The 21,331-nt window shown below is 36.1% G+C and overlaps 1 protein-coding gene across 4 annotated transcripts in view; it reads right to left on the bottom strand.

Annotated features, from left to right (window-relative positions):
- LOC128237118 (uncharacterized) overlaps positions 1–21,331 on the bottom strand; it is a 53,407-nt gene that overhangs the window by 13,578 nt on the left and 18,498 nt on the right. For 2 of the 4 annotated variants that reach the window (XM_052952340.1, XM_052952341.1), the window contains exons 3-10: positions 15,888–16,043; positions 14,215–14,290; positions 9,369–12,114; positions 7,614–7,761; positions 6,705–6,773; positions 3,554–3,955; positions 2,832–2,891; positions 34–143 (exon numbers count right to left, since the gene is read on the bottom strand). In XM_052952340.1, the coding sequence (XP_052808300.1) occupies positions 34–143; positions 2,832–2,891; positions 3,554–3,955; positions 6,705–6,773; positions 7,614–7,761; positions 9,369–12,114; positions 14,215–14,290; positions 15,888–16,043 (3,767 nt within the window). The remainder of the gene's footprint in view (positions 1–33; positions 144–2,831; positions 2,892–3,553; positions 3,956–6,704; positions 6,774–7,613; positions 7,762–9,368; positions 12,115–14,214; positions 14,291–15,887; positions 16,044–21,331) is intronic. The other 2 variants (XM_052952342.1, XM_052952343.1) reach the window with 2 other exon arrangements.

Here is a 21,331-nt window from a genome sequence, read left to right as displayed (position 1 = left end):
TTTTTTCTTTAGAAATCAAAACTAAAAAAGTACCAAATTTGAGACATGTCTCTGGATCTCGGTGACAAACGCTTGACCCTTCAGCTTGATGATGTATTCGCACTGTGGAAACCATCGAGCATGCTCCAAAACTGGGTCATCCCCTGCAATTTTAAACCATTCAAAATGCTACATTTCATGAGATTCTGCAATTAAATACAAAAGGGTTATTAGTTCTGTGTTTTGATCCGGAAGGACTACCGTATTTGCGATATGTATTGTGTGTGGATTTATGATGGATATATAAAAATGTAAGAATTGCAATATTAGCCCTTCAGGTATTTTAAGGATATTGACCTTGTTTTTATAAATATTGCCAAATAACATTTAATAAGGTAACTTTACACTGATATTCATCGACAAAATCATTAGTTTGGAGGTGATCAATGAAAGGCTGTATCATTCAGCCTTCGACCATTACTTAATGACAATCCATGGCCAACGAACAAGGCCAGCATAATTCGCTCGATTAATAACATTTTACACAGAGTATGATAGATCTAGTACAACTGAAGTATTCTTTATTATAACTTTATATCATATCATCTTAAATCAACATAATGTCATGATTTAGTTTAAGACCAACATGTAGCTCTTTGATATTATTTGCACATGTGATTTAAAAAATCAGAGAAACATCATAATGTCTGCTCTTAATCTGTTTAATATCTCATGTACGCACAATCAGATGGGCATGAATTATAAGTTTAAATAACTCCAATTCATCACCCTTATCTATGACTTTTTGAATTTAACTGCATTTGCAAAATCAATGTTGAATGCACAAAATGTAAATATCATAAACTCACTAAATGTTTGCTTAAAAAACAAAATTTCAGATTTATGCAAAGTAAAGACTTAATTTCAATGCATGTTCGAAAAAATTAGATCTTTTTTGCTGTACTGACACTTCCTATGAAACTTCTCTGTCTGTCTCTTAGACATGAGTTGTGTACATGTAAGGCATGAATGTTATAAGTTCTAAGCAACTTCTTGTTACTGTCTGGTTTTAATCAGTCTCACATAAAACCCCATGAATAGAACTTCAACTTCCTATTCTATAACTAGAGCTATCACTGAAGGTGATTAATACCCCCGAACGCCGCCTCTATGATTTATCATTGTATGAGGTTTTATGAAATTCCATCTAGTAGTTTTCAAGTTACTGTCTGGACAAAAGTTTGAAAAAAAAAAAAACACAGAAAAAGGCAATAACTCTGTAATTTGCTAAAATAGTGTAATGATTCATGTACACTGAACTCTTTCTCATTGTGCTGTACCATTGTATAAAGTTTTATTACATTCTATCCGGTATTTTTCAAGTTATGCTACGGACAAGAAAAAAGTAACAAAGGCCAATAACTTTTAATAAATAGAATTGCAGTTCCTGTACACTGCACTTCCTCTTATTATGATCTATCCGGTATTTTTCAAGTTATGCTACGGACAAGAAAAAAGTAACAAAGGGCAATAACTTTTAATAAATAGAATTGTGGTTCCTGTACACTACACTTCCTCTTATTATGATCTATCACTGTATGAAGTTTTATTAAATTCCATCCAATAGTTTTCAAGTTATGCTTCGGACAAGAAAAAGTAACAAAGGGTAGTTACTCTGTAATTAGCTGAAATAGAATTGCGGTTCCTGTACACAGCACTCCCTCTCATTATGATCTATCACTCTATGAAGTTTGATTAAATTCCATCCAATAGTTTTCAAGTTATGCTTCGGACAAGAAAAAAGTAACAAAGGGCAGTAACTCTGTAATTAGCTGAAATAGAGTTATGGTTCTTGTGCACTACATTTCCTCTCATTGTGCTTTACCATTGTATTAAGTTTAAATAAATTCCATCTAGTAGTTTGCAAGTTACTGTCTGGAAAAATATTTGACAGCAAAAAACAAATAAAGGGCAATAACTCAGTAATTAGCTAAAGTAGAGTTATGGTTCTTGAACACTGCACTTCCTCTCATTGTGACTGACCGACCGACCGACCGACCGACCACATGGTGACTCCAATATACCCCCTTCAAACTTTGTTTGTCGGGGGTATAAAAAGAGTCTACGCAAGCTAATGTGCATTTCTTTCAGTTGGATCAATAACTTCAAGGGTCAATACTTGACAAAATATTAAAGCCGAATATATTTAATGTATCTTCCTACATGTACCTTATAGTGACATATTATGAAGTACTATCATGTAAAGTATAAGAGCTTTTAGTTCACTTTGATTTATCGTCAATCATTAATATATTAACGATGATTGAGGTAAACTGTAAACATCATGGCCATGACAACTACATGTACACCATCTTATTTTTTTCAAATCAAACAACTTACCTTCGTTATACTTGTGACAAAATAGTTTTAGTGTTGTGAAGTTAAAAGGTACAAACTACCCTTGCCTTCCTCTCAAATGGCAAACATTAAATTAGTTGCCAGGCAAATCTAGACTGACAGAGTGAATAATGCACAAGGAATTTGGGAATGTAAGTGCAAACGAAAAATGAATGACCCTTCCATGCTTGGTGTAATCAATCACAAAAAAAATAGCTATTGTTTTGTTAAAGAGTGTAATGTGAACGCAATGCCTCACTGCTGGAACGTAAATAAAAATATGAAGTAGCAAAATCAGAAATAATCCAAGCATCACCGTTGGGAAACCAAAATGTCACAGTTTCTAAAAAGAACGAGATGGAAATACCCTAGTAAAGTTGAAGCATTAGCTGTCTGAAAACAACGCAAATTAGATCAATTCTTGGAAAGAGAAGCCACAAACATGATGCAAATACCTGGTTGCCAATTGCGTAATCCACCGCCACAGGCATAACATCGACAGAAGTCAGCCACTCCTTGAAAAGGTAAATATCAGTAATTTAACATATAGACTTAAAGCTGCACTCTCAAAGATAGAACATTTTGACGATTTTTTTTTATTTTTTATCTAGGAACGAGCCAATTTTTGCAAAAATCCTTGGAAACCAGTTATATAAGACTGCTGACAAAAAAAATAGATTGCAGGTTTTTATATTTAAGTTCAAAATTTTACATTTTATGCATTTTCCATAAAACATTAATTTTCGAATGGAAATATGCAAATCTACGATATGATTTTTTGGCAGCAATCTGATATCATTGGTCTACAGATATCTTCACAAAAATTTGCTCTCTCAAAGACAAAAAATAAAAAGGTGTAAACACGGTAAATCTGTGAGAGTGCAGCTTTAATATATATGTAAAAATTTAATTACATTTAATACAAGGTTAAAATAATAAAATCTTAATTTTCAGTAATATTCTTAGTGATAAATATAGCACTCAGGCCCAAAACAGATTGTTTAAAGTATTGTTAATATAGAAATATTTAATATTGGAAGAGGTTTTGAACTGTTTTTAATTCATAAAGTGTCTTATGCAAATCATATCATTTCTGCTAGTGCCAAAGTTTAGTAAGATTAGAAACTCATTTCACAGGTTAGATCAGTGATTATAAACAGACAATATATTGTCTCACCCCTACCAACATAGAAGAATCCGGCCTCTCCCATCATCCTCGGGTTCTGATCAAGGTGAGAAGGCCATCCACTGAAAGAGTTGATTCTAGCCGTGAGGGTGTTATAGTCTGGGTGGCGTGGGCTAACAATGTGTATACCGGCGGTTAGATCTGGGTCAAGACCAGGTAAGCCTGTACCACGAGCCCGGTCAGGTGGGGCATCCCCTGGACCAGAACCCCCTCCTAGTCCCTGGCCTCTCTGCTGGTATGACAGTGCCTGTTGTGTGGAAGGTGGGGGTGGTCTGGCCTCCTGGTGAGGGGTGAGCCCTGGGGAGCCTGATAATCCTTGGACAAGTGGGACAGAAGAGCTACGCAGTTCGCTGACCTGGGTGTGTCCACTGACTGGCATGCTCTGGGGCTGACCTGTAATTACAACAGTAAAAAAAAACATATAGATGCACCCTATGACAAAATGATAATAACATTCATATGTTGGTTCCAGGCCAATGTTTATGAAAGGTCTTGACTCAGATTTTAGACTCAATGATTTAAACTGTTTTCTATATGTTTTGTAAATTAAAATCTACTTAAAGCAAAGCATTTCGGACCATATAATCATACAAAAGCAAGAGAGCTGCAAATACTGACTTGAGTTTCACAATCATCAAAAATGTTGTCATGTTTTGATGGTCATGCAGGCATCCAATGTATACAAGTATTTTATGCTGCTATTTAGTTAAGTATAGGAGATACATTATATTATTGATAGGTAAATGGAGGGTATACACTATCCATGACTGAATACCATTTCAGCAAAGTAATTTGTTCTATTTTCAGAAACAAGGTACCGGTACTTAAAGGTTTTTCATTCCTGTTTCATTGTTATAAGTTATAATGCCTTAAATGGAAACGAACAGAGATAAGGATGTTTGTCATTTCCTGTGGTATTAATTCACTCAACACATGGAATAGGCAAACTATCCTGTATGTTTGAGGCCAGAGAACTTTTTGTTTAGATTCTCATGAAAAAAAATAAAATGTTATTTTCTTATTGAAAAAAATGTGTGTAAAATTTTAGCTTTATTTTCCCACTTTCTACTTCTTCTGGGGTCTTCCCACAACAGGTGGAGTTTGGATTTCAGACAAAATGTTTCTATGGACTAATAAAATTTAGGCATATTTTTCACTTGACTTGAATGTAAATAACTTTCATGACTTTGTGTTAAATTTAGGTTTTCTTTTCCCTGTATTACAGGAAATAGTTGGGGGTTCAGTGCTCCAGCCAGGATTTGAAAAGGGCAGGGTGGAGTTTTGAAAAGGGCAAGCTGCATGAGTCGTATAGGGGCAATCGAGGGTGGTTGTGAGAGGGGTCCACCCCTGTCACAAGGGTTTTTTTTTTTTTTGGGGGGGGGGTCCCCCATTTAATTTGTTTTGTTTTCATACTGAATTTAAATCATTTTCCATGATTTTCAGACTTTAACAAAATGGGTTGTTTTTCTCTCAAAATTTAAAAGGGTGTGTTTAAATATCAAAATTAAAATTTGTCTTTTTGTCTGTGTTAGTATGATTGTACTTTTCTAAAGTCTTCTTTTAGGCGATGTCACATATTTCTCTTAAATATCATGTAAAATGAAGAAAAAAACAAAGCCAGTTAAACATTTGAAGCAATCAAATAAATAAATGCACAAAAAATGTAGGGGACGAATCTTAGTTTGGTACGATCGGGATTGGGTACGAATGTTATATTCAGCCTGGCTGTTATTAAATTGTCTTTGGTAAAATTATGTTTAATATTTTGATGTTTTAGAATAAAATGACAATAAAAATCACTGCCCTTGCTTAAAAAAATACTTTATAAAACATAGAACATTGATAAAATAAGTCGGAAAATCGATCTGACAAAATGGCGGTTTCGGCGAATTTTGACATGATCGTAGACATGACAGGTAAACGCTGCATAAGGAATCAACATATTTTTATGGGTGACAAAGAAATTTTCATCATGAATATTTAACAAATAAACTTTCAAAACATTTACTGAAAAAGTGATGTATTAGATTGTGTCAGCGCCACCTTTCTTATGTTTACATATCGGCAGTGACCGTCTGCTTCAAATCAACAATGTTTAAAATGGCGAGTCTCGTCTGTACAATACAATAAACAATTATTTTAAAAGATTTAATTTGCTTGACAGCATTTTTCACCATCCCTTCTATCGCATTTTACAAACTTTCATCATTGATTGAATGAGTTCTCAATGTATATTCTGATTGGCTGACATTCAATAGGCACGCCTCCTGCCGATGTTTCCCTATTTGGCTCTTCCTAATTATAGGATTAGTAGATGATCGATTATGAATACACAGGTCGTCTGCTCACTACACAAATACACAATTAGCTGTCATATGACTTGGTCAAGGCACATGGTAAGATGAAAGGGCAGTACGGCATATTTTAAGCAATCAATGGGGGCATAGTGACACCTAGCGGGAACAATATTATCATAAGTATTACGTAATTTGTCTCAATTATAACAGCCGATTAAGGGCTGTCAATCTTTTATAATAATTTCAATAGTAAAAAGGGCACTAACTGGATATTTGGCGCTAATAGAGCATTTGTGAAAAGGGCACTACTCAAAAAGGGGGCAGGGCGGAAAGAAAAGGGGCACGGGCGCTGCGCCATTGAAAAACGGGCTAGCTGGAGCACTGGGGTTTTATTCAAAATTAGAAACTCATCATGACTATCTTTCTTCCTTGAAAAACAAATCAAAATTTTAAGATAACAAAAGCTTTAGAATTCAAAACCACAAAATTTAAACCTACAGGAAAATTGCCTTGGCTTAGCATTTACCAAAAAATATTTTCAAATCCTCAAACAGCCTTAAAAGCCTCTCCGTGCATGGTTAACTGTACATAATAAAAAATCACTTAAATTAAAACCTATCAAAAGAAAATTTAGCATGTCATACTATTAAATATAAATGTAGTTTATAAGGTGATAACATGCCTTTAGCATTATGAAACTTTGAACATGTTTGGTCAATATATATATATATATATATATATATATATATATATCATACATAAATTTGCCTGTACTTGTAGAGCAATGACAAAGGTTTTAAGACTTCAGGTGTATTCAAATATGGGAGCAGGTTTAAGCCTCTCACCTGCAATAAAAGCACCTGCCCCGACTGGTTCATTACCAAGTATAGATGATGGACGGTTGACTCCAGATACTTAAAACATCAGATTGTACAGCTTATTAAAAGTTTAAAGCATTAACTTAAATAGTTTAATGCAAAGATTATGTTTTTACATACACTTGTACTTGTATAATGTATACTATAAATTTGGTGTCAATATTGTAGGACAGTTTGCAAGCATGCCTGTATGCATTCGTACATCATGAAAACACACAGAGTAAAACGATGACATTTTAGGTAATAAATAACATTTATTCATGTCAGCATTATATGATTCGATGAAATGTGACACTCCTATAAGCGTAAACGGTATGTTTAACAATCTGTATCTTATCTACCCGATCAGTTTACCCTTTAGTGCAAATTGAGAATCAGAAAAACATTCAGGGCAAAAAAGAGAGCTATTAGTTTCCCAGCTTGTTTTTGAAAAATCACTCAAAATAACGAAAAAACCACTCCTGGAAATTATTTGAAAATATCATAATCTTTCACAATCAGTTAGCAAAAGGATGACTGTAATTGTGTGAAATAAATGGGTACTTAAAGGGTATTAATACTAGCTATGGCTGCCAGCTAGACTCAAGGTAATATATTCAGCTGTAAATGAATGACTTAAAGCATATAATTCAACCAATCCTTTGTATGCCACTTTATCTGTATTCAGATACAAATTATGCACAAAGGCCAACCATATGAAGAGGGACAATGACAAAACTATGATTTTTATATCCCATCCCGAAACCTTCGATGACTGTTACTTACCACTATGGTTTGGGTAAAATTACTACCACCCAGTTAGTAGGTGGGTGTGGATATGCTTTTGAATAATGAGGAGATAAAACTTGACTCTGGAGAAAAAAAAATGTGGTTTACCACTAATGCCTTGTTGAGGTGGTGGTACAGATATCTCATTGTACGGTTCATCCACCATCCCCATCCCACGTATCTGAGTGGTCGGGTTCAAGTGGTACATCCGGTCCGTGTTATTCGGGTCTGAGGTTGGCTGCATACTTGTAAAGCCCTTTTAAACAAAAGCACTTTAATATTATGGTTGTTTGATTTGATGTGAGTTTGTACTGGTACTTGTACCATACTTGAAAACAAAGAAGCATAATTATCAAGTTTTACCATGACATTTCAGAGGAATTGACAATATTAATTGGAAATCGAGATTGACAAAATGCTAACCCAACCAGAGCATTTGTGAACACTTGATATATATAATTCATTTTTTTCCTTTTATTTAAAGTCCCAGTGCCACTTAGGATTAAATAATTAGAGAAATAAATATAAGTATGCATATAACTATGAGAGTCTCATATAATGTTTGATAAAACCTTGAGGGTAACATGACGCTCTATAAAACAGAAATGGATGGGAAATCCCAAGCGAATCGAAGCTAATTTGAACACTGACACATTATATGCAAATGAGGCAGATATGTAGCTACTGTAAATCTGCGGTCGTTCGAACAAGCGGTCGTTCGAGAACCGGCGTTCCCTCAAGGTCGGAGCTTGGTCCCGAATGTTTTTCCTTCTATTTTCATATAAAATATACCTACGCTGCAACGAAACCTAATTATATCGAAGAGTCGAGCAATATTCTCGGTCCCAAGTACACAAATCATGCACAAACGCTTATGGCTCCCTCGATGTCATAAACTCACTCTTTTTGGCGAATGCGTGTTTAAAAATAAACAAACAATTGCTAGGTATTAAAATTTTTGCAAGTTGTAAAAACAAAAATTGCAATGGCAGTTGAAAGGCAATTGATAATGTTTGAAAAGCCGTTTAACACTGCGAACGCATGGCCAATATTAGTTGATATGGGCATTTAAGAAGATAATTATGAGAAGTTAATTATTAATTGTTAAGCTAAACGAGTAATAAACATATGAATAAACACTACCATATCGATCCAACATCGGAATATCTGAAAAGAATTCCTTTTAGTCACTTTGCCTTGCAATATGGCCATTTTGTAAAATAAAATTGATTTGATATTTCTTTTACATTTTATATTAAGTATACATATGTTGCTTAGTGAAAAATCGCTGATATATTGTGTCACTATAAACTGTCTTATAACCTTCCTTTTCTTCAGTAGAATATAATTAAGCTTTGAATTGAAATATTATATGCAAATAACAGTGTATAAGTTTATTTTGTTGAAAAAATAATAATTTCAAACCAATAACTTCTTTATTGAAAAATGGAAATCCATAGTATATAAAGCCACTTTTGGCATTCAGAGTCACATGATATGCAAATTTCATAAGGACGTTGTTAACGCTAAAATTTGAATATTTTTTCAGTTTTGTTTCATTTTGCAATTGCAATAAATGCATTTTATAATCATCTTATATAGGTAGGAAGAATGTTAAAAAGGATAAGAGAAGTTGTTTTGATATACATACAAAAAAATAAGTGTATATCAATTAAACATACTGGGACTTATTACATATGATTTAATGTACCAAGACTGAGGTACATTCTGAAAATTCCTAAAATGTCTAGATAAGTTGATACAATAACCTCTTAACTATACCATTTGATTAAAATGCTTTGACCCTGAAAAAACAGAAGGAGAAGAAGAAAGAAGTAACAGTAACAGTAATTCCACACTTACACTATGCTGGGATCCACTGCTGATGTGAGTATTGGCTACACTTGCAGCTATTCCCCCAACTGCAGATGCAGAGGAAGCTACAGCTGATGCTGAAGTTGACGGGGCACTAAACAGAGACTCAGGTTTGGCCGAAGAGGGGACAGTAACTTGCTGGGTGGTGGTGGGAACTGGGCGACCAAAGTTACCAAGTCCACTTACACGAGTCAGTGAGGTAGCTATGGGGTTTCTTGATTGAGAAGGGAGATGACTGTGAATAAAACTGCCTTCAGATGAGGTAGTGGAGGTAGCTGCAACTGAAGATACAGATGAAGCGCCGGAGGTAGCTGCAGCAGCAGCAGCTGATGATGATGATGAAGTGGACCTTGCAGGTTGTGAGTCCTGCACATTCCTTCCAGTGGGTTCAGCCGTCACTGCAGTTTGCTGCTGGGCTGGTCTCCGTCGGGGAACATCGTCAGAGACAATGGAGATATTTCGACGAGCGCCCTCACCAATGTTGCCATGGAGAAGGGGACAGTTTGGGGACAAACGTGTATGTATTTCAACAACGTTATCAAACATCTCCCACTCATTATATCTGGCATCACAGGCAAAGCAGCGTGTAGAGTTTGGGCCATCTTCTGGATTATGGCAAAACCCATTTCTGGCTAAAGCAATCCCATTTCCATTGCCTTGATACTGGTAAAAGGAGACAAACCTTAACCATTCAAACTGTCTTTGCTCCTCTTGAGTCATGGGAATGCCTGTGTTGAGACGATCAAAGTAAGTTCTAAGTCCATATATTTCAGGATTAGACAAATCACTGAAGTAGTCAATGTACAATCTCCTTGTAACATCTTTAGCAATCTCTAAATCTCTGTTCTTCCACCTTTGGCAAAACTCATTCAATGTTCTTCTCCATCCACTCCATGATAATATCTCCTCAATTGAACTCTCATGTCCTGAATCATAAGTACCACTACTTAGTTCACCTTTCACTGCATAAAATCTTACTGGCCTTGTGTGTTTTTTCTTAGAATGACTATAATTTTCACAATGATTACATATTGCACCATCATACTGAAGTCTTCTATGACATTTGCTGCACATTCTTTTATTCCATGTTACATTTTGAAGTCCATTTGTGGAGCTAACACTTGCATCCTCAAAACTAGTACTACAATTTGAACTATGGCTTGCAGACACATCTGTCTTTCTGCAGTTCACATTTACACCCAATGGCAATTTACATTTTTTACCTCGATGTTTGAATTGCCGATTCTTCCTTACACATTCTTTAAATTTAAATGTTCTCAATGTTTTTGGTTGAAGTACGTGTTTTTCGGATAGCTGTTGCAAGTTATACTCTTTCCCATACTCTTCTGGTTGGATTTGCTGTAAAATGTTGCAATCACTGTTAGTTGTTACACTCTGTTCAACAACATTAAGAACCTCATCACTTGAACTCTGTGCAGCCATGGAACCATAATCCTTAACAGCTGAGCGTATTTCTGAAGAAATAACCGGTTTGTCAGATATGCAGTCATTTTCTGGCATACTGTTATCAGTTATAATATCCTCATTTCCGCAATATGCTGATGAAGTCTGATATGAAGTTTGAGTCGCCATGTGATGGTGATCACAATCTTTACTGACATCAACCTCACTTCCATATAAATGCAAATCAGTGCTATATTTTCTTCTATTTGTTGAATTAAGATCTTCAGCATCGGAAACATTATACATCAGAACTCCACTATCATCAGTCTTCTGCTCTGAATCAGCACAGCAAAGCTCATCACTAGTGATACTTTCCGTGTCTTTATAATTGCATTTACCCGAGTAGTCAGTATAATTTTCAATTCGAGTGGATAATGAGGTGCTCAAACTTTCATCATCCTTACTGTCAGACTTATACTGTGTTACAACCTGCTTTGGCTCTGTACAATCAGCTGAACAACAGTTTGGGTCAGGAATCTTAATAAATGTTGGTTCTTCATTCAGGTCTGGAGGACGAGACAAAGAATTTGGCCACATTTCATTACTTATTTTCAAATGTTCCAAGCTCATATATAAGCTAGAAGGATGATTATCTCTTCCCTTTTGCAAAAACACACTATCAAATGCATGTTGATCGGTTAGTCTGTATAACCATTCAGGTTCATTATATAAGTTCTGCTTAAAATGCTCCTTAGCCTTTTCCTCATCACAACTACTTTTATCCACCTCAGGTTCTACCAGTTTAACACTCTTACTCAGGTAATTACAAGAAGAAAAGTGAGAGTCACAAGAAGAATAATCACTATCTTCATTACTGTTTTCATAACGAACACTTTGTGGTTTATCTTTAAATATCAACTTATGAGATCCTCCATTTTCCTCTCCTGAAACTTGAACTGGTTGCTTACTTTCAATAGCTGGAGAATGATCCAAATCAGTCCCAATACCATCACTTTCAATTTTTTCATGATTTATTACAATTCTGCAAGGGCGGTAGCGTGGACTCCTCTTCGTAGAGTAGATTTTTTTCTTATTTTTATTCATAATTGTTATGTTGCCTGTTATGCTGCCATAGTTGGAAATGGAAAATGACTCAACTGATTTATTTCTGTGTCTATCGATGTTTGAGTCCTCAACAGCATTTGGACAGCTGTCGCTTTTGTCTTCAGTAGATGGTGTTTCTTGGATCAATGAATCCTCTTGATCTTTGGCAGATTGTTGCTCTTGCCTTTTCTTTCTAGATTTTAAAGCTTCTAAAGCTTTAAGGAAGCTGCCAAAGGAAAATAAAATTACTTTATATGATAAATTGTTGTTTTTTGTAAATCAGATAAGAGCATCCATCATTGTCAAAGCAAATTTAGTAATTTTTGGAGTGCCATAGCAAATGGAATTTTTTATATAAAAACAATGCCATTTTTATGACATAGGCTTAACATGGTGAATGAGCCATTTTAATCAACTGCAGTGACACCAGACAACATTATCTAATAATGTCTGCATACTACACAGGCAACAAAAAAGAACAAGAACAGTCACTGACTGCCATATTCCCCGCCGCATTAAAACAATGGACAATAACTAAAACAAGAGCTGTCACAGAGACAGCGCGCTCGACTATTCCGCCGCTTTTCAATGTAAGGATTGAAAAGTTTTGGCAAAGCATGCATGGATCACTGTTAGATTAGATTTCAATGCAATACATGGTGTGTTGAGATATTAACATAAATGTGGTTCCATGCAAAATGTTAACGAGAATTTCTAAGTCAAATAATAAAGGGCAATTATTTTCAAAATACAGTTATCTAACTTGGTTATTCAATTAAGTTGGGTGGTTGAATACCATTGTATAAAGTCTCAATGCAATACATCAAATAGTTGCTGAGATATTATCCTTTGTGTGCTAACATGCAAGACCTTAAACAGAATTTCTAAGTCGCATAATAAAGGGGCAAAAATTATATATTATAAAAAAGATAGAGTTATCTTACTTAACTAATTAGAAGGTTAAATAGATGGGAGCCTGTGTGTTAAGTTTCAATGCAATACATGATGTATTGGCTGAGGTATTGACTTAAAAGTGGTTACATGCAAAACCTTAACCAGAATTTCTATGTCGAATAAAAAAGGGGCCATTATTTTAATTTAATGCAAACTGGAGTTATCTTACTTGGTTATTTAAGTAGATTGGATGGTTGAGTACCATTGTATAAAGTCTAAATGCAATCCATCAAGTAATTGCTGAGATATTAACCTATGTGTGCTTACAGGCAAAACCTTAACCAGAATTTCTAAGTCAAATAATAAAGGCCCATAATTTGCATTATATTCAAAAAAGTGTTATCTGGAAATAGATATCTAATGTTTCAATGCAATACAGGATATATTTGCTGAGATATTGACTTAAATGTGGTTATGTGCAAAACCTTAACAAGAATTTCTAAGCCGACTATTAAAGGGCAATTATTTTGCATTAAATGTTATCTTACTTGGTTAATTAAGTAGGTTGGGTGGTTGACTACCATTGTATAAAGTCTCAATGCAATACCTCAAGTAGTTGCTGAGATATTAACCTATGTGTGCTTACACGCAAAACCTTGACCAGAAGTCGAATAATAAAGGGCAATTATTTGCATTAAATGCAAACTAGAGTTATCTAACTTGGTTAACTTAGTAGGTTGGATGGTTGAGTACAATTGTATCAAGTATCAATGCAATAACTCAAGTAGTTGCTGAGATATTAACCTATGTGTGCTTACACGCAAAACCTTAACCAGAATTTCTTAGTCGAATAATAAAGGCCTATTATTTGCATTATATTCAAATAATTGTTATCTAACTTCATTAATTTAGTATGTAAGATAGTTGGGAATACATATCCAAAGTTTCAATGCAATAACTGATGTATTTACTGAGATAATGACTTAAAGGCGCTTACATGCAAAACCTTAACCAAGGTGTGATGCCAACGCCGACGCTGACGCCAGGGTGAGTAGTATAGCTCTCCTTATTCTTGGAATAGTCGAGCTAAAAAAGCACCCTCAGTTGCACTCCGCTTAAAAGAAATGATCTATCTGCATATATTGTCCATACCTCCCAGACTTATTGAGTTATGCTCTGGACAAAATATAAGGGCAATAATAAAAAACATACTGCAGGCAGAGTTATGGTTCTTCTGCACTGCACTTCTCCCCAATGAGATATACCTGTATATGAAGTTATCCTCTGGACAAGATTGCCTTGACGAACCTATACATGCCTACCATTACTATATCTTCTTTGCCTCTCCGCATGGGATAATAATTAGATGTGTTAAAATAGTCAAATTCAAATTGTTCAAACCATTTTTGGAAAAACAAAATTTTACACTCACCACATCAGGGTTACACTTAGCATCAGATAAAAGAAAAGACAAGATAAATCTGCAGTCCCTTTGCTTGCTTGAATATCTACAAAGCGAAAGTTAATATTTTTTTCAAAACAAGAAAATCTCTACATTCTGTCAGGTTGGTAACACTTAACCAGTGTACAAAATTCAGATTGGAATCCACTAGCCCATTCGGGCTACCAGATAGGAAATTTTACTAGCCCGAACCTAATTACACAAGCCCAAACTAAAACACTATAAAGTATAACACGTTCGAAATAATTTTTGGAAGTTTGAATACGATTCTGCAATGGTTCTGATCATCTTATTAAGCACGCTCATACAGTTTCAATAAATGTTCCCCAATCTGAACAATGCGTCAATAATAAATTATAGTCATAACGTATTTATAATAGTATAGTCATCAAAAGGTTAGTAACTAAAGTTTTCAAAAAGGTAATCAAAAGAGAGAAATAGTTTCTGAACATATCATTTATTTAAAGGAAAGATTTATGCATGTACTATAAGTTTTGTTATTCAATGCATCCCTGTCAAATCCGATATTCACCAGCGATTGTGCAATGACATGTTTCCCTTTTCAACTTTCAGTTTCACTTTCAAGTTTCGGACGTTACAACAAAATGTTCCGATGTTTATATTGCCAATATTCCTACAAGTGTTATTTAAAATAAATGGCAAAGCAATTCAAAGTTGTAAAATAGAACCTTACTGCACTGTACACTGACAATGAGTTATGTTTGTCCAATAGTTCTCCGTTCACTTTGATTAAATTTGTCAGGAAGTAAACAGGCACCTGTTTCCTGCGCATTTAACTTTTGTAGAATGATTATTTTCTGTCCGCATAAAAAAACTTAAATATCTTTCTTTTTATTTTAGCTAATAGATAAAATATATTTAAACGAAATAAATCAAATATCAATGTTCGTATTGCTACTTAAGCATTGTTGATTTTCATAGCCATCATAGTTGTCGAAAACTGCCGACGTTATCTGTTAATTTACATCTTGGGCGGAGCCAAGTTATTGACGTCATAGAGTTTGACTGCTGCTAACAGACACAGCTACTGGTTAGAAACTGATCGATAATTACTTGTCAATTCGGGCGTTAATTAATTTTGACATGTGTTTATGTTAATTGATTAAACAAACAAACATTCAGCACATGGCTTGAGCCCTGAATCGCAGAGAAATTATCATCGTAAATTTCGGCAAATCCAACCACGCCGCTGTCAAAGCACTTTGTTGATCAAGTCGCCTTGAAGGACGCATTCTTAAATAATAAGGCTTTGCGTATAAAAACACGATGCGTTACGCGTTGTGTAATTGACATGTTTTTTGAAATCACATATGGAAAAAATGGTAGCCCAGTCAGGCTAGTTTCTATGGAAAATCGGTAGCCCCAGCTGAAATTTGGTAGCCTCGGGCTTTCGGGCTACCGCGAATTTCGAACACTGCTTAACAGTCTGCATTTTGGGTTCACTCTGATTTAGATTTTGGACTTAATAAATTGAAATGTGTAGCATCATGTATTTTTGGTGGATATTTCAAATGAGATATTGATAGATCTTCTGTTATTCAACATTAAGTATATAAAAATTATTTAAAATCAATAGCAAGTCATGTGGGACTTACCAGCGAACAAATACCGAATGAGCATACCTTTTTGTTCTGTATCATCAATATGAATTGAAGTATTCCCGCAGGTGACACAAAAAATATGGCTATTATCTTTGTGGACACCATGCCATCCTTTTGAACAATCCTCTTTGGCAACAGGATACCATTCTTTCAAACAAGATCCTCGAACCATGAAGGCTTGTAAAATTGATAAAAGGACAATATTATATATCCATAAAAGGACAATATTATATATCCATTACTAAGTATTAATTACATTCTAATATAAAATATATATATATAGAAGCATCATCTTAACAATTAAGGACTTAAGTGACACAGAATGTAATACATTTCAATCTTTAACAGGGGATGTTTGTCAAACATTATGCCCCCCCCCCCTCTGAGCGCCATTTTGTCAAGATTATTTGGACAATTGAATTAAATTTGCATGGACCGAAATGACAGCAGATTTGTCATTGACATTGGATGCCTTTTAGGCAAATTATGACCATTCAAAGTGTGAGGATAGTAGGTACATTTTTTAATCATGTTCAGTTTATGACTGATATTTGCAGATAAAAAGGTATTCTCTTAGCAGCAGGGAATAGGTAAATATGATATAAATTTTAATGATGAATATGATTTATGACCTTCATCTTGACTCTATGACCTCAAAATCTATTGAGGTCATCAACTGGTCACCCCCAACCTGTATGTCAAGTTTGAAGGCCATGGATGCAGTCATTGTCAGTTATCATACAGACAAGCTTTTTGCCGTCAAGGTCACTGTGACCTTGACCTTTGGAATGGTTGGGAGCTTGTGTATAAAGTTTCAATGTAATACATGATGTATTGCTGAGGTATTGACTAAGTGGTTAATGCAAAACCTTAACCAGAATTTCAATGTCGAATAAAAAAGGGCCATTATTTGAATTTAATGCAAACTAGAGTTATCTTACTTGGTTATTTAAGTAGATTGGGTAGTTGAGTACTATTGTATAAAGTCTCAATGCAATACATCAGGTAGTTGCTGAGATATTAACCTATGTGTGCTTACATGCAAAACCTTAACCAGAATTTCTAAGTTAACTAATTAAGGCCCATTATTTGCATTATATTCAAAAAAGTGTTATATTACTACATTAATTTAGTAGGTTAGATAGTTGGGAATACATATCCAAAGTTTTAATGCAATAAATGATGTATTTTACTGAAATAATGACTGACATGCAAAACCTTACCAAGGTGCGACGCCGACGCCAACAATGACGCTTGGGTGAGTAGTATAGCTCTCCATTTTCTTTGAATAGTCAAGCTAAAAAGGTCATCTACTGATCAGGCTCAACCCCCAAGACAAGTTTGAGGGACATGGGTGCAAGCATTGTTGAGTTATCACTCAAACAACCATTTCACAGTCAAGACCAATGTGACCTTCACCTTTGACCTGATGACTCCTAAAATCAATAAGGGTCATCTTCTGGCCATGACCAACATCCATATCAAGTTTGATAATCATAGGTCTAGGCATTGTTAAGATATCACTCAGAGAATCTTTGTTAACCTTTTCATGTTAAAGGTCACTGTGACCTTTACCTTTGGCATGATGACCCCTCAAACTAATAGGGGTCATCTTCTGGTCAGACCCAACTCCACAGCTTGACAACCTTTTACCATTAAAGATCACTGTGACCTTAACCTTTGACCCGATAAGCCCTAAAACCAATAGAGGTCATCTACTAGTCAGGCCCAACCTTCATGTCAAGTTTGATGACCATACGTCCAGGAAATGCTGAGTTATCTCTTGGACAAGCTTTGGTCCACTGACCGACAAACCGCCCGACCTACCGACCGACCACAGGCTTTTTCACCAAAAATTGTGAAGAGGCCTAGCCTTTTCATTTTGGGAAATTTAAACGTGTGAAATTCTTCAAATTGGGAAATTAAAATGCGTAAACGTCTCAAAATGAGCAATTCAACATGAGGATTGAAGACACCTTTTAAACATGGGTCAAGGTATCCATATGAAACTTGGAACTCATGTTACAAAAAACAGGCTCATATCTTACATGTGAGTCTACTTCTAGCTGATTTTTTTTCAATTAGGCCTAAAAAAAAAATACATTTGGTTCGGGTAGCCCGACCCTACCTAGGGAATAGGCGCCGACCCAACCGTTTTTATAGTCAGTTTGAAAAAAAAAGAAAAACTAAAAAATATTTTTTTATTTTTTTTTGCTTTTTTTTTTTGCTTTTCAATACGAAGTTTAAAACCTTAAATGCTTATATAGAAGACAACTTTAACACCATTCTCCAATGATGAAAATGACATTCTTATATCAAGCCTAATAAAAAATAAAAAATAAACAAGTATGTGACGAATGCCCCCCGATTGTGACATTGACCTATGAACAAGGTCAGTACATGAAAAGTTGATCTTGCCTTTACATGTCAAATACATATGGCAAGTTATTTTAAATTGCCTTTAAACATAAAAAATACCACCCATACTTGACAACCGACACTGTTATGTCCTTATAAGCAGCATTCCATTGTGAATAAACACTAAGTGTGACCTTGAACTTAGAGGTAGGGACATGGGTCTTGCACGCGACATGTCGTCTTGGTATGTCAGACACATGTGGCAAGTCATTTTAAAATCTGTCCATACAAGAGAAAGTTACAGCCTGGATACGACAACCTATACTCTATGTCCTTATATATGCAGCACTCCATTGTGAATAAACACCCAAGTGTGACCTTGACCTTAGAGATAGGGACACGGGTCTGTCATGCGACACGTCGTCTTGGTATGTGGAACACATGTGGCAAGTTATTTTAAAATCTGTCCATACAAGGGAAAGTTACAGCCTGGACACGACAACTTATACTCTATATCCTATATGCAGCACTTCATTGTGAATAAACATCTAAGTGTGACCTTGACCTTAGAGGTAGGGACACAGGTCTTGCACACGACACGTCGCCTTGGTATGTGGAACACATGTGGCAAGTCATTTTAAAATCTGTCCATACAAGAGAAAGTTACAGCCTGCATACGACAACCTATACTCTATGTCCTTATATATGCAGCACTCCATTGTGAATAAAGACTAAGTGTGACCTTGACCTTAGAGGTAGGGACACGGGTCTGTCTTGCGACACATAGTCTTGGTATGTGGAACACATGTGGCAAGTTATTTTAAAATATGTCCATACAAGAGAAAGTTACAGCCCGGACATGAAAACCTATACACTATATCTTTATATGCAGCATTCCATTTGTGAATAAACACTTAAGTGTGACCTTGACCTAAGAGGTAGGGACACAGGTATTGCACGCGACATGTTGTCTTGGTATGTGGAACACATGTGGCAAGTTATTTTAAAATCAGTCCATACAAGGGAAAGATACAGCCTGGACACGACAACCTATACTCTATGTCCTTATATGAAGCACTCCATTGTGAATAAACACTAAGTGTGACCTTGACCTTAGAGGTAGGGGCATGGGTCTTGCACGCGGCACGTCGTCTTGGTATGTGGAACAGATGTGGCAAGTTATTTTAAAATCTGTCCATACAAGGGAAAGTTACAGCCCGGACACGACAACCTAAACTCTATGTCCTATATGCAGCACTCCATCGTGAATAAACACTAAGTTTGACCTTGACCTAAGAGGTAGGGGCACGGGTCTTGCACGCGACACGTCGTCTTGGTATGTGGAACACATGTGGCAAGTTATTTTAAAATCTTACCATACAAGGAAAAGTTACAGCCCGGACACGACAACCTATACTCTATGTCCTATATGCAGCACTCCATTGTGAATAAAGACTAAGTGTGACCTTGACCTAAGAGGTAGGGACACGGGTCTTGCACGCGACACGTCGTCTTGGTATGTGGAACACATGTGGCAAGTTATTTTAAAATCTGTCCATACAAGGGAAAGTTACAGCCCGGACACGACAACCTATACTCTATGTCCTTATATATGCAGCATTCCATTGTGAATAAAGACTAAGTGTGACCTTGACCTTAGAGGTAGGGGCACGGGTCTTGCACGCTACACATTGTCTTTGTATGTGAAACACATGTGGCAAGTTATTTTAAAATCTGTCCATACAAGAAAAAGTTACAGCCGGGATAACAACCAATACTCTATGTCCTATATGCAGCACTCCGTTGTGAATAAAGACTAAGTGTGACCTTGACCTTAGAGGTAGGGACACGGGTCTGTCATGCAACACGTCGTCTTGGTATGTGGAACACATGTGGCAAGTTATTTTAAAATCTGTCCATACAAGGGAAAGTTACAGCCCGGACATGAAAACCTATACACTATATCTTTATATGCAGCACTCCATTGTGAATAAACACTTAAGTGTGACCTTGACCTAAGAGGTAGGGACACGGGTCTTGCACCCAACACGTCGTCTTGGTATGTGGAACACATGTGGCAAGTTATTTTAAAATCAGTCCATACAAGGGAAAGAAACAGCCTGGACACGACAACCTATACTCTATGTCCTTATATGAAGCACTCCATTGTGAATAAACACTAAGCGTGACCTTGACCTTAGAGGTAGAGGCACGGGTCTTGCACGCAACACGTCGTCTTGGTATGTGGAACACATGTGGCAAGTTATTTTAAAATCTGTCCATACAAGGGAAAGTTACAGCCCGGACACGACAACCTATACTCTATGTCCTATATGCAGCACTCCATTGTGAATAAACACCCAAGTGTGACCTTGACCTAAGAGGTAGGGACACGGGTCTTGCACCCAACACGTCGTCTTGGTATGCCGAACACATGTGGCAAGTTATTTTAAAATATGTCCATACAAGGGAAAGTTACAGCCCGGACATAACAACCTATACTCTATGTCCTTATATGCAGCATTCCATTGTGAATAAACACCTAAGTGTGACCTTGACCTTAGAGGTAGGGACATGGTTCTTGCACGCGACACGTCTTCTTGGTATGTCGAACAAACGTGTCAAGATATTTTAAAATCTGTCCATACAAGGGAAAGTTACAGCTTGGACACGACAATCTATACTCTTTGTCATTATATGCAGCATTCCATTGTGAATAAACACCTAAATGTGACCTTGACCTTAGAGGTAGGGACACGGTTCTTGCACACGACACGTCGTCTTGGTATGTCGTACACATGTGGCAAGTTATTTTAAAATCTGTCCATACAAGGGAAATTTACAGCCAGGACATGACAACCTATACTCTATATCCTTATATGCAGCATTCCATTGTAAATAAACACCTAAGTGTGACCTTGACCTTAGAGGTAGGGACACGGTTCTTGCACGCTACACGTTGTCTTGGTAAACCGAACACATGTGGCAAGATATTTTAAAATCTGTCCATACAAGGGAAAGTTACAGCCCAGACACGACAACCTATACTCTATGTCATTATATGCAGCATTCCATTGTGAATAAATACTAACTGTGACCTTGACCTT

This window comes from Mya arenaria, chromosome 6 (assembly GCF_026914265.1).
Source record: "Mya arenaria isolate MELC-2E11 chromosome 6, ASM2691426v1".
NCBI lineage: Eukaryota > Metazoa > Mollusca > Bivalvia > Myida > Myidae > Mya > Mya arenaria.
The sequence above is the reverse complement of the archived record's forward strand: the minus strand, read 5'-3'. Positions and strand labels throughout refer to the sequence as shown.